Source organism: Hemiscyllium ocellatum, chromosome 48, assembly GCF_020745735.1.
Source record: "Hemiscyllium ocellatum isolate sHemOce1 chromosome 48, sHemOce1.pat.X.cur, whole genome shotgun sequence".
In the NCBI taxonomy this organism is placed as follows: Eukaryota; Metazoa; Chordata; class Chondrichthyes; order Orectolobiformes; family Hemiscylliidae; genus Hemiscyllium; species Hemiscyllium ocellatum.
The window spans coordinates 5,095,293-5,107,724 of record NC_083448.1 but is presented as its reverse complement, the minus strand read 5'-3'; the positions used below and the strand labels follow the sequence as shown (position 1 = coordinate 5,107,724).

Genomic DNA, 12,432 nt, shown 5'->3' with positions numbered 1-12,432 from the left:
CGTCTCAGGCGCCAAAGCAGCCCGTGGCAGTTAGATCTTGGTTAGCATCCCAGTCTGGACTTGCCAAGAACTTTCACGATGCCAAGTGCCAGGTAATGGATGCCCTCAGCAAGAGAATCCAACCATCGCCCCCTTGACGTTCAATGGTGTTACCATCACTGAATCCCTCCCACTATCAACATCCTGGGGGTTACCATTGACCAGAAACTGAACTGGACCAGCCCCATATAAACACAGCAGCTACAAGAGCAGCTCAGAGGCTGGGAATCCTGCAGCGAGTAACTCCCCTCCTGACTCCCCCCAAAACCTGTCCCCACCATCGACAAGGCCCAAGTCAGGAGGGTGTGTGAGGGAATACTCCCCACTTGCCCTGGATGGAGGGGGCAGCTCCAACAACACTCGAGAAGCTCGACACCATCCAGGGACAAAGCAGCCCCCGCTCAATTGTCCCCACACCCACAAACCCCCCCCCACTCCCTCCACCACCTCTTACTCATTGACGGTGAAGCCTTAGAAACCTTTGGATGAGTCCCGACTCCCGCAAGCGAGGGGCGTTCATGGACTCTTGCAGAGGGAAACAGAGCTGGAAAAAGGGAACGGACTTGCCTTGGAATTCCTCATTTCACATCTGAGGCAGGAGGTGAGACATGGGGGAAACGGCGTTTAAATATTACACTGAGGCTTTATGTTTTCAGCCTTATTGAGTAGGCCTCCCGCCCAAAAACAGTCCTTAGCCATCTTTGTCGGAAGGCAAGATGGGCGTAGCTCACTAGACAACAGAGTTGGCTGACTTACTCTTCCAAGTTAGTCAAAGAGACATACAGCACAGAAACAGACCCTTCGGCCCAACCAGCCCATACCGATCCTAATCCCAAACTAAACTAGTCCCACCTGCCTGCTCCTGGCCCACGTCCCTCCAAACCTTTCCTGTTCATGCACTTATCAAAACGTCTTTATAACATTGTAACTATATCCACGTCCACCACTTCCTCTGGATGTTCATTCCACACACGCAGCACTCTGTGTGTGAAAAGAAATTGTCCCTCATGCCCTGTTTAAGACTTTCTCCTCTCACCTTAAAAACAAGTCTTCTAGTTTTGAACTCCTCCACCCTGGGGGAAATGACCTCGTCTATTCACCCTATGTTTTGTCACCCTTCAGTGGGTAACATCTTCAGTGGGACTCCAGGCTGTTGATAATTCCTGCTTTCTATTTATATGTTTGGGTTTCTTTGGGTCTGGAATGTCATTTCCTGTAGTGACCTCGTTTCCCATGGTGATGTCATTTCCTGTTCTTTTTCTCAGGGGGTGGTGGATGGGGTCTCACTCGATGTGTTTGTTGATGTGACCTAGTCGGGTGACGAAACGTCTGGGAGCAAACCTTCCAGCTCAGCGAGCAAACCTACATCCAGAACCTCGACCTGAGCCACAAATCTTCTCAAAACGCGCTATTCACCCTATCCGTGTCCCTCAAGATTTTGTAATACCTCGACAAGGCCGTCCCTCAGCCTCCGACGCTCCAGGGAAAACAGCCCCGGCCTATTCAGCCTCTGCCTCTCGCTCAAGCCCTCCTGGAAAACCGTTTCTGAACCTTCTCCTGTTCGACAATATCTTTCCTGCAACAGGGTGACCAGAACTGGATGCAGTATTCCAGAAGAGACAGTCACCAACGTCTTGTACAACCACGACATGATGTTTCAACCCCGAAACTCGAAGGACTGAGAAATGGAGGCCCGCTCGCGTTTTCAAATCGAAATGGTGTCCTTGCTTTCCTGTCCATCTCCTGTTGAGCTGTGACCTCGTTCTGCTTTCTCGCCCTGTTCTCTCACCCTCTGACCTGTGCGTTACGATCCGCGCGCCGAAACAAAACCATTCCCTGTCCTCAGGTGGGTGTGACAGCAAGAACCCAAACCCGCAATCCGGCTCCCGATTGGTCAGCCCGGGTAGAGGGAGCTCGCCAACTGATTGAGGCGGGAGTGTGTATCTGAGGGCCGGGGGGTAAAAGAGAGGGCAGGAACTGTCCTGACAAGTTCAGCAGAAATCACTGGGCCCTTGAGGTAAAGCGAGCTAAATGCCTTCTTAGTCTATATGTGACGCAAACTCCAAAGGACCGAGTACCTGAATCCCTAGGCCCCTCTTCTCTACAGCACTACCCAAGGCCTGGCCGTTAAGTCCTACCCTTGCTGGTTTTACCAAAATGCAGCACCTCGCATTTATCCAAATTAAACTCTACCTCCACACGCACATACACAGGCTGCTGACTAAGATAAACGTGATGGGGAGGTGCCGGTATTGGACTGGGGTGGACCAGGTGAAAGATCACACCACACCCCGGTTAAGGTCCAACAGGTCTATTTGGAAGCACTAGCTTTCGGAGCGCTGCTCCTTCGTCAGGGAGCTGCCGAAGGTAACGGTGCAAGATCTTACGGGGAATGTATTAACCTGGATTGATGATTGATGAACTACAGGAAGCAAAGAGAGAGGGTGAGTGAGTGTTGTTGTGGTTAGCAATCAGTGACTCGTGGTGTACCTCAGGGATCAGCAATGGGACCGCAATTATTCCCGATTTACACAGATGGTTTGGAGCTGGGGAACCACGTGTAGTGTGTCAAGGTTTGCGGATGACACTAGAGCAAAGTGTGCAGAGAACTGCCAAACTTTGCAAAGGATAGTTGAGGTGAGAGGGGAAAGGTCGGGGAGATGGAGTACAATGTGGAGTCATCCATCTTGGGAGGATTTGGAAATGCCGGTGTTGGGCTGGGGTGTAAAAATCACACCACACCAGGTCATAGTCCAACAGGTTTAATTGGAAGCACACTAGCTTCCGGAGCTACGACCACGGATGAATGGGCACCGCACAACAATCCAACAGACAGGAGGGTTGCCTCCCAGTTGGGGAACACTTCAGTGGTCCAGGACACTCAGCCTCGGACCTTCGGGTGACCAGCCTCCAAGGTGGACTTCGGGACAGGCAGCAGAAGAAAAGTGGGCGAGCAGAGGCTGATAGCTAAGTTCGGTCCCCATAGGGAGGGCCACAACCGGGACCTTGGGTTCATGTCTCATTACAAGTGACCATCATTGCACTATACACACACACTCTCACATACACACGGACACAGGTACACACAGACGCACACACCCTTAGAGACACACACACTCACACATACACCCCCTCACAGACTTAAGACACTCTGCACTCACTACACACGCACTTTCTCACACTCACAACCCCCACCCCAGACAGATACACACACACAGACACACACACACACACACACACACACACACACAGACAAAGACCCACATGCACGCATATATTTGGTGGGGTGAATTTGTACTTGCAGAGTTACATTGTACTTTGCTCAAAAACTGCATGCATTCATGTAGAACTCTGAGCTCAAAAACTGCATGAATTTATGTAAAACTCCATTATCTCACTTTTTAGATTAGAATCAATCTAAACATCATGGCACAGACAGTGAACACAGGGGGGCCAACACCTTCAACATATTGTCTAGCTATCACCATTGTTAACAGCTAACCCGAGAATGCAACTTTTAAAAAAAAGGTTTTGTGATTTACACATGAAAGAAGTGAAGCTATCACTGTATTCTAACAGATGAAAGGCTTAACAGACAATCAATTTTTCAATGTATAATTTCAGTTACATCGCACTGTAAATTTTTGCGATAAATTCTGTGTTAGGATCGAGCCCTCCACCATCACCTGATGAAGGAGTGTCGCTCCGAAAGCTAGTGTGCTTCCAATTAAACCTGTTGGACTATAACCTGGGGTGGTGTGGTTTTTAATCTGGGGAGGAGTAACCGTAACAAAGATGATTATATGAACGGTAGGAACCTGCTGCTGTGCAGAGGGACCTGGGTGACCTTGTGCATGAATCTCGGAAGGTACGGCAGGTAATGAGGAAGGCAAATGGAGCTCTGTCCTCCATTGCTAGAGGGATGGAGTTTAAAAGCAGGGAGGTTATGGTACAGGGAGCTGGTGAGGCCACACCTGCAGTACCGCATGTAGTTTTGGTCTCCTCACTTCAGAAAGGATGGACGGGCACTGGAGGGGCTGCAGAGGTGGTTTATTGGGTTTGATTCCGGAGTTGAGGGGGTTGGCTTATGAGGAGAGACTGGGATTGTATTCATTGGAATTCAGAAGAATCCGAGAAACATATAAAATTACAAAGGGAATAGATGGGATTGAGGTAGAGAGGATGTTTCCACTGGCCGGTGAAACTGGGACAAGAGGGTGTAGCCTCCAAATGAGGAGGGAGGGAGCAGATTGAGGAGGAACCTCTTCTCCCAGAGGGTTGGGAATCGGTGGAATGCAGTGGAAGTGGTCGAGGCTTCCTCACGGAATGTTTTTAACGCTGAGATCGATCACTTTCAAAACAATAAAGGAAGGAAGGGGGAGAGGGCGAGTGCTGAGTCCATGAGAAAGAACAGCCATGACGCTGGCAGGGGAGGCTCGAAGTGGGGCCTAGCCCTGCTCCTCGTCCTGATTATCACAGCTCACGAAAACAATTGATCACGATCTCATTGCAATCTCAAGGGGAGCACTGAGCATCAAAACCTTGAACAGGCCGATGTTTATCAAGGTCAGAATCTGCTGAAAATCCCTGCACTGTCGTCATCATTCATAGGTGCCATTCAGTTGAACACTTGGCCTATGGTTCCACACCGAAAATTCGCACCCAACTTCGGTCAATTTAGAAAAAGAGGACTTAATATCTCTGAGGAACAAAAGCCCTGCAGACTCGAACATGTGAAGGACATGACAGATCTTTCCAAACTGCCAAAAACTCAACAACAGAACAGTCTACCCACACCTGGGAAATGACATAACTATTTCAGCTAACATGTTCCTTTTGACACTTTAACAAGTCAGCATGTTGAAAATAAAGCCACATATTCCCATCTGGAATGAAATCTCCCGACAGGAAGTCAACTTTGCCAATTATAGAGTCATAGAGATGTACAGCAGGGAAACAGACCCTTCGGTCCAACCCGTCCATGCCGACCAGATATCCCAATCCAATCTAGTCCCACCTGCCAGCACCCAGCCCATATCCCTCCAAACCCTTCCTATTCATATACCCATCCAGATGCCTTTTAAATGTTGCAATTGTACCAGCCTCCACCACTTCCTCTGGCAGCTCATTCCATACACGTACCACCCTCTGTGAGAAAACGTTGTCCCTTAGGTCTCTTTTATATCTTTCCCCTCTCACCCTAAACCTATGCCCCTCTAGTTCTGGACTCCCCCACCCCAGGGAAAAGACCTTGTCTGTTTATCCTATCCATGCCCCCTCATGATTTTATAAACCTCTATAAGGTCACCCCTCAGCCTCTGACGCTCCAGGGAAAACAGCCCCAGCCTGTTCAGCCTCTCCCTGTCGCTCAAACCCTCCAACCCTGGCAACGTCTTTGTAAATCTTTTCTGAACCCTTTCAAGTTTCACAACATCTTTCCGATAGGAAGGAGACCAGAATTGCACGCAATATTCCAACAGTGGCCTAACCAATGTCCTGTACAGCCGCAACATGACCTCCCAACTCCTGTACTCAATACTCTGACCAATAAAGGAAAGCATACCAAACGCTGCCTTCACTATCCTATCTACCTGCGACTCCACTTTCAAGGAGCTATGAACCTAGTATGGCACCAGTGGATTGTGTTGAGAAGGAATAGAGCTGGCATGGTAAACTCCACATTAAATACCGATGAGACCCTGTAAACTGTGGTGAAATGTTCCAGTGCACATGCACACACACTCACTTACTCACTCACTCTCACACTCAATCATTCAGTCACACTCACTCACTCTCTCACACTCGCATTGACTCACACACACTGTTCACTCTCACACTAACTAATTCACTCAATCTTTCACTCACTCGTGCACACACACACACACTCTCTCACACTCACTTCTCTCTCACACATTCACTCTCTCACGCACACACACTCGCGCGCACACACACACAGTCACTGAGGCACACACACACACACATGCGCATGCACATACACACACTCACTTTTGTGCGCGCGCACACACCAAATGACCATCACGGGGTTAAGGCAAGCCAAGGACAGTAGGCTGTAGGGTCTGAGGGGCCTTAACAATCTGTTTCCCATTGGAGAAGCCTCTGTCAATCTCCCAGAACAGTTCGGATTGTGACAATGAGCAGTTTTTGGACATTGTACTTGGAATGACTAAATACTCAAGCAGGGCAAGGTTCCTGTCACTGCTGACAGACCACACAGGAAACCCTCTCATCGCCTTAACCCGTCCCTGCCAGTATCAAGAGACTGTTCGGCTTGAACCTTTCCACCTCTCTGCTCTTGGTTATTATTGTTCTAACGCACTGTCTCCATATCTCTCCATCTTTCTGCTCTCCGTTTCTATATCACCATCTCTCCAACTCTTTGTTCCCCATCTCTCTGTTCTCCATCACCATCACTCCATCTCTCTATTCTCCATCTCTTTGTTCCCCTTCTCACCATTGCCATCATTCTGCTCTCCGTCTCTATATCACCATCTCTCTATTCTACATCTCTCCATCTCTCAATTTCCATCTCTCTACCTCTCTGTTCCCCATCTCTCAGCTCTCCTTCTGTCCATCACCATCTCTCTATCCATCTGTTCGCCATCTCTCCAATGCCATATTGTCATCTCTCTGTTCCCCATCCCTCCATCGCCATCTCTCTGTTCCCCATCCCTCCATCACCAGCTCTCCCCTGGAGCTGTGCCCCCACTCCACCCTGACCTTTGTTTAATCATACCGCCCCTCCACCAGGGGCTGTCCCTCCACCGCTCTGTATCTCTGGTCCTCAATCCCTCCATCGGTGTGCGGGCGAATGCTGACTGCACTGGGTGAGGGCACCCAATAATCGCAGGACAGTCACAAACGTCGCGAGGTGTGAAGACTATGCCCGTAAGAGTCACGAGAGATTAGCCCTTACCCTGACAGAGAAAACGCCGAGCAGCAACTGAACTACAGACACCTTCTGCAACATCTTCGGATTGTTTCGCACTCCGTTGTGTTTTCTTACAGAATTGTCATGACTGGGTCAAGTTGCCAGGGTGATTGGAGCAGCAGGCGAGAGCGAACGAAGACAGGCTCCTGAGGCAGGTGGGATTTTTTTTTAACAGACTGCCACATCCTACGTCACCTCACTCTCTTATCGTTTCAGTCGTGCGAGACGGGACAACCAATCTGAGGCCGCTGATCCTTGTAAAGCTGGGTTATTATTAACTCGGGTTAAACAGAGGGATTGCTGTCCGAGTTGGCAGGAAATCATTAAAAGGGGCATGAGTCTGTTTACTCGCTGTCTCCGAGCTCCTGGCTTTGAGATCCAGTTCCTGAGCCCCAGTGGACAGTTACTGAAGGTGTTGGCCATGTTAAATTGTCCCATAGTGCTCAGGAATGTGTAGATTAGGGTGGATTGACCGTGCTAAATTACCTCTAGTGCTCAATTTAGCACGGCCAATTCACCCTAACCTGCACATCCCTGAACACGATGGGTAATTTAGCACGGCCAATCCACCCTAACCTGCACATCCCTGAACACGATGGGTAATTTAGCACGGCCAATCCACCCTAACCTGCACATCCCTGAGCACTATGGGTAATTTAGCATGGCCAATCCACCCTAACCTGCACAACCCTGAGCATTATGGGTAATTTAGCATGGCCAATCCACCCTAACCTGCACATCCCTGAGCACTATGGGTAATTTAGCATGGCCAATCCACCCTAACCTGCACAACCCTGAGCATTATGGGTAATTTAGCATGGCCAATCCACCCTAACCTGCACAACCCTGAGCATTATGGGTAATTTAGCATGGCCAATTCACCCTGACCTGCACATCCCTGAGCACTATGGGTAATTTAGCACAGCCAATCCACCCTAACCTGCACAACTCTGAGCACTATGGGTAATTTAGCATGGCCAATTCACCCTAACCTGCGTATTTTTGGATTGTGGGAGGAAACCGGAGCGCCCGGAGGAAACCCACACAGACACGGGGAGAATGTGCAAACTCCACACAGTCAGTTGCCCGAGGCAGGAATCAAACCCAGGTCCCTGGCGCCGTGAGGCAGCAGTGCTAACCACTGAGCCACCGTGCCACCCCAAAGAGTGCCTGTGTGAGTGTGGCTATGTGGCTGCATGTATGTCTGCGTGAGTATGTATTTGCGTGTGCCTGTGTGTATATCAGTGTATGCCTATGTATGTGTGTGAATTATGTTGGCAGGTGGGACTAGATTGGGTTGGGATATCTGGGTCAGCATGGACGGGTTGGACCGAAGGGTCTATTTCCATGCTGTACATCTCTATGACTCTAAATGGGACTAGATTGGGTTGGGATCTCTGGGTCGGCATGGACAGGTTGGATCAAAGAGTCAGTTTCCTGGGACTAGATTGGGTTGGGATGTCTGGTCAGCATGGACGGGTTGGACCGAAGGGTCTGTGTCCGTGCTGTACATGTCTGTGACTTTAAATGGGACTGGATTGGGTTGGGATATCTGGGTCAGCATGGACGGGTTGGGCCGAAGGGTCTGTTTCCACCTGTGATCCTTGATGGCCTGTTTTACTCCTGAGCGTACCTTGCTGGTGTCCATCAAGTCTGGCCCACCCTTCCGAAGAGCATCCCACCCGGATCAGGCTGTGTCAACCCTCTCGGGCGAGCGGGTAAGAGTTGGGAACCCGTGAGGTGCCGGGGGAGTCCCAGTACCATCCATCCCCCGGCTGCAGCCCTCACTCTACGTTACACCAGTGGATTCCGGGAGGATCCGCGGTGATCCCAAATTCCCACGTGAAATTTGCTTGGGGAGTTTCGGACAATCGTGAGATTCCAGGGTGTGTCAATGCAAGTCCGGACCAGCACCCACAAGTTAAAGGGGGGCATGGACTGGTGAGGTGTCAAGGTCTCTTTCCCCTGGGCTGGGGGAGTCCAGAACTAGAGGGGCATAGGTTTAAGGGGAGAGGGGAAAGAGACCTGAGGGGCAACTTTTTCATGCAGAGGGTGGTACGTGTCTGGAATGAGATGCCAGAGGAAGTGGTGCAGGCTGGTACGATGACAACATTTAAGAGGCATTTGGATGGGTATATGAATAGGAAGGGTTTGGAGGGATATGGTCCGGGTGCTGGCAAATGGGACTAGACTGAGTTGGGATATCTGGGACGGGTTGGACCGAAGGGTCTGTTTCCGTGCTGTCCATCTCTAGCAATGTCATCCCTCAGGGTTATTGGGCTTATGTGACACTTTACGGACTTGTTCTGTTCAAGCTTGGGGTTCTGGGCAAGGGGTCACCGGACCTGAAACTGTTCACCCTGATTTCTCTTCAGACCGGCTGAGTTTTTCCAGCGGTTTCTGATTCCGATTTCTCGCAATTCCTTCGCTTTTCGTGTTTCTAGCTTCGGAGTGGACCTCTTTACAGCTGACCTCTCGCTCTCTCCGCACAGTCTGTGCGGCCAGAACACTGTTCCATGCCCTCTGTTCTCTTACCCCGGGTGCACTTGGTATGGACAATCTGCTTGGATAGAACCTAACACAAGCATTTTCACTCCACCTCAGTAGGACAGTAATGATCCTAATCAAAGCAACATTGACACCTATAAGATAAACAGAACTCGTCTAGTGCCTTCAAAGGACTGCGAGTTGTCCTTGAGAAGACTATCTGATCTGGAAAACTCTGATAACGGACTTTGAGTCCTCTGTGTGGGGTTCTGACCTTGAACATCAGATTACAGAGAGCGATGGGCTTCTGTTGTGTGTATAGTACAGTGGCCTTGAGCAAAGGGACCTTTACACACTGACATCTCTCCCTTGCCCAGTTACCAGGACAAGTGCTGTTGATACGGTAATCATGCCAGCGGTGTTGGTGTGGGGGTGGAGAGGCGTTCCAAAGGGATTGATTGGAGCGCTGGTAAAACGTCATTGGAAAGCACCAAGGTTTAATAATATAATTGAAGATGTGTGTGTGTGTGTGTGTGAGAGATAGAGAGAAAATTGCAGAATCCCTCCAGTGTGGGAGGAGGCCATTTGGCCCATCAAGTCCATGCCAACCCTCTGAAGCACATCCCACCCAGACTTGTCACTCTACCCTCTCCCTGTAACCCTGCATTGCCCCATGGCTAATCCACCCCAAGCTGCACATCCCTGAGCACTATGGGTAATTTAGCATGGCCAATCCACCCCAACCTGCACATCACTGAGCACTATGGGTAATTTAGCATGGCCAATCCACCCCAACCTGCACTTCCCTGAGCACTATGGGTAATTTAGCATGGCCAATCCACCCCAACCTGCACATCACTGAGCACTATGGGTAATTTAGCATGGCCAATCCACCCCAACCTGCACTTCCCTGAGCACTATGGGTAATTTAGCATGGCCAATCCACCCCAACCTGCACTTCCCTGAGCACTATGGGTAATTTAGCATGGCCAATCCACCCTAACCTGCACCTCCCCACAAGTAGGGAGAGTTGGAGGGGCTGAATAGGCTGGGGCTGTTTTCCCTAGAGTGTTGGAGACAAAAGCCAAAGAACATTCCAGAACAGGAACAGGCCCTTCGGCCCTCCTGCGCCGATCCAGATCCTCTATCTAAACCTGTCGCCTATTTTCTAAGGGTCCGTATCCCTCTGCTCCCTGCCCATTCATGGATCTGTCTAGATACATCTTAAATGACGCTATCATGCCCACCTCTACCACCAGGCACACACCACCCTCTGCGTGAAGAACTTTCCACACAATATCTCCCTTAAACTTTTCCCCTCTCACCTTGAACTCGTGACCCCTAATAAATGAGTTCCCCCCCATCTCTGGGGAAAAAGCTTGCCATCCACCCTGTGTATACCTCACCTGGGGGGGGGTGACCTTAGAGAGGTTTATAAAATCATGAGGGGGCATGGATAGGATAAATAGACAAGGTCTTTTCCCTGGGGTGGGGGAGTCCAGAATGGGAGGGTTTAGTGTTAGGGTGGGAGGAGGAAGATATAAAAAGGAGCTAAGGGTGGTGCGTGTGTGGAATGAGCTGCCAGAGGAAGTGGTGGAGGCTGGTAGAATGACAGCATTTAAAAGGCATCTGGATGGGAATGTGAATAGGAAGGGTTTGGAGGGAAATGGACCAAATGCTGGCAAATGGGTTCAGAAAAGATTTACAAGGACGTTGCCAGGGTTGGAGGATTTGAGCTGCAGGCAGAGGCTGAACAGGCTGGGGCTGTTTTCCCTGGAGCATTGGAGGCTGAGGGGTGACCTTATAGAGGTTTATAAAATCATGAGGGGGCATGGATAGGATAAATAGACAAAGTCTTTTCCCTGGAGTGGGGGAGTCCAGAACTAGAGGGGCATAGGTTTAGGGTGAGAGGAGAAAGATATAAAAGAGACCTAAGGGGCAACTTTTTCACACAGAGGGTGGTACGTGTATGGAATGAGCTGCCAGAGGAAGTGGTGGAGGCTGGTACAATTGCAACATTTAAGAGGCATTTGGATGGGTATATGAGTAGGAAGGGTTTGGAGGGATATGGGCCGGGTGCTGGCAGGTGGGACTAGATTGGGTTGGGATATCTGGGTCGGCATGAACAGGTTGCACCGAAGGGTCTGGTTCTGTGCTGTACATCTCTATGACTCTAAATGGGACTAGATTGGGTTGGGATATCTGGGTCAGCATGGACGGGTCGGACCAAAGGGTCTGTTTCTGTGCTATACATCTCTATGACTCTAATTGGGACTAGATTGGGTTGGGATTTCTGGGTTGGCATGGACGGGTCGGACCGAAGGGTCTGTTTCCTGGGACTAGATTGGGTTGGGCCATCTGGGTCGGCGTGGACAAGTTGGGCCGAAGGGTCTGTTTCTGTTTGACTCCAGAACTCAGCGGGAGGAATGGGATTCATCTTGGGAAGCGATATCGGAGAAATGCGCTGACACTGTGCTGTGACCCTCTCCGTGCCCAGCACCAAGCTAAACGGTCTTCCCCAACCATTGTACTTTCATGGCTGAGAGCTGATTTCTGCAGTGTCACGTAACAGCGGGTGGTTTTTGTACTAATGTTATCACTTACATTGATACAGCCGGGCAGGAACTTTGTCCTCTTGGAGAGCTGTACCAGCAGATTTCACTCTGTCTTGCTTTCTTCCTGTGTTATGAATCGAGATTTTATTAATTATCTTGTACAAGTGAAACCGACTGAAGCCGAGAGAGAGAGAGAGAAAGGTCTCAGTGGTGTTTTTCCAAATATCCCCCGGCACAAGCAGTCGATTCAAATCCCACCGGATGGAAGCCCGGATCAACGGGAGAGTGCCAGGAATCAGGGAAACCGCACCGTGCAGAAAGAGACCCCCGGGGTGGGCCGCACTGACCAACTGCTACTGTACGCCAGTATCGGTGGACAAGGGGTGATTGGCAGGTCTGACG

The 12,432-nt window shown here is 50.1% G+C and overlaps 1 protein-coding gene across 1 annotated transcript in view; it reads right to left on the bottom strand.

The window, feature by feature from the left end:
* npc1l1 (NPC1-like 1) overlaps positions 1 to 7,027 on the bottom strand; it is a 39,573-nt gene extending 32,546 nt beyond the window's left edge. Inside the window, exon 1 of the mRNA XM_060856464.1 lies at positions 6,974 to 7,027. Coding sequence (XP_060712447.1) covers positions 6,974 to 7,027 — 54 coding nt within the window. The remainder of the gene's footprint in view (positions 1 to 6,973) is intronic.
* Between the last annotated feature and the right edge of the window lie 5,405 nt (positions 7,028 to 12,432).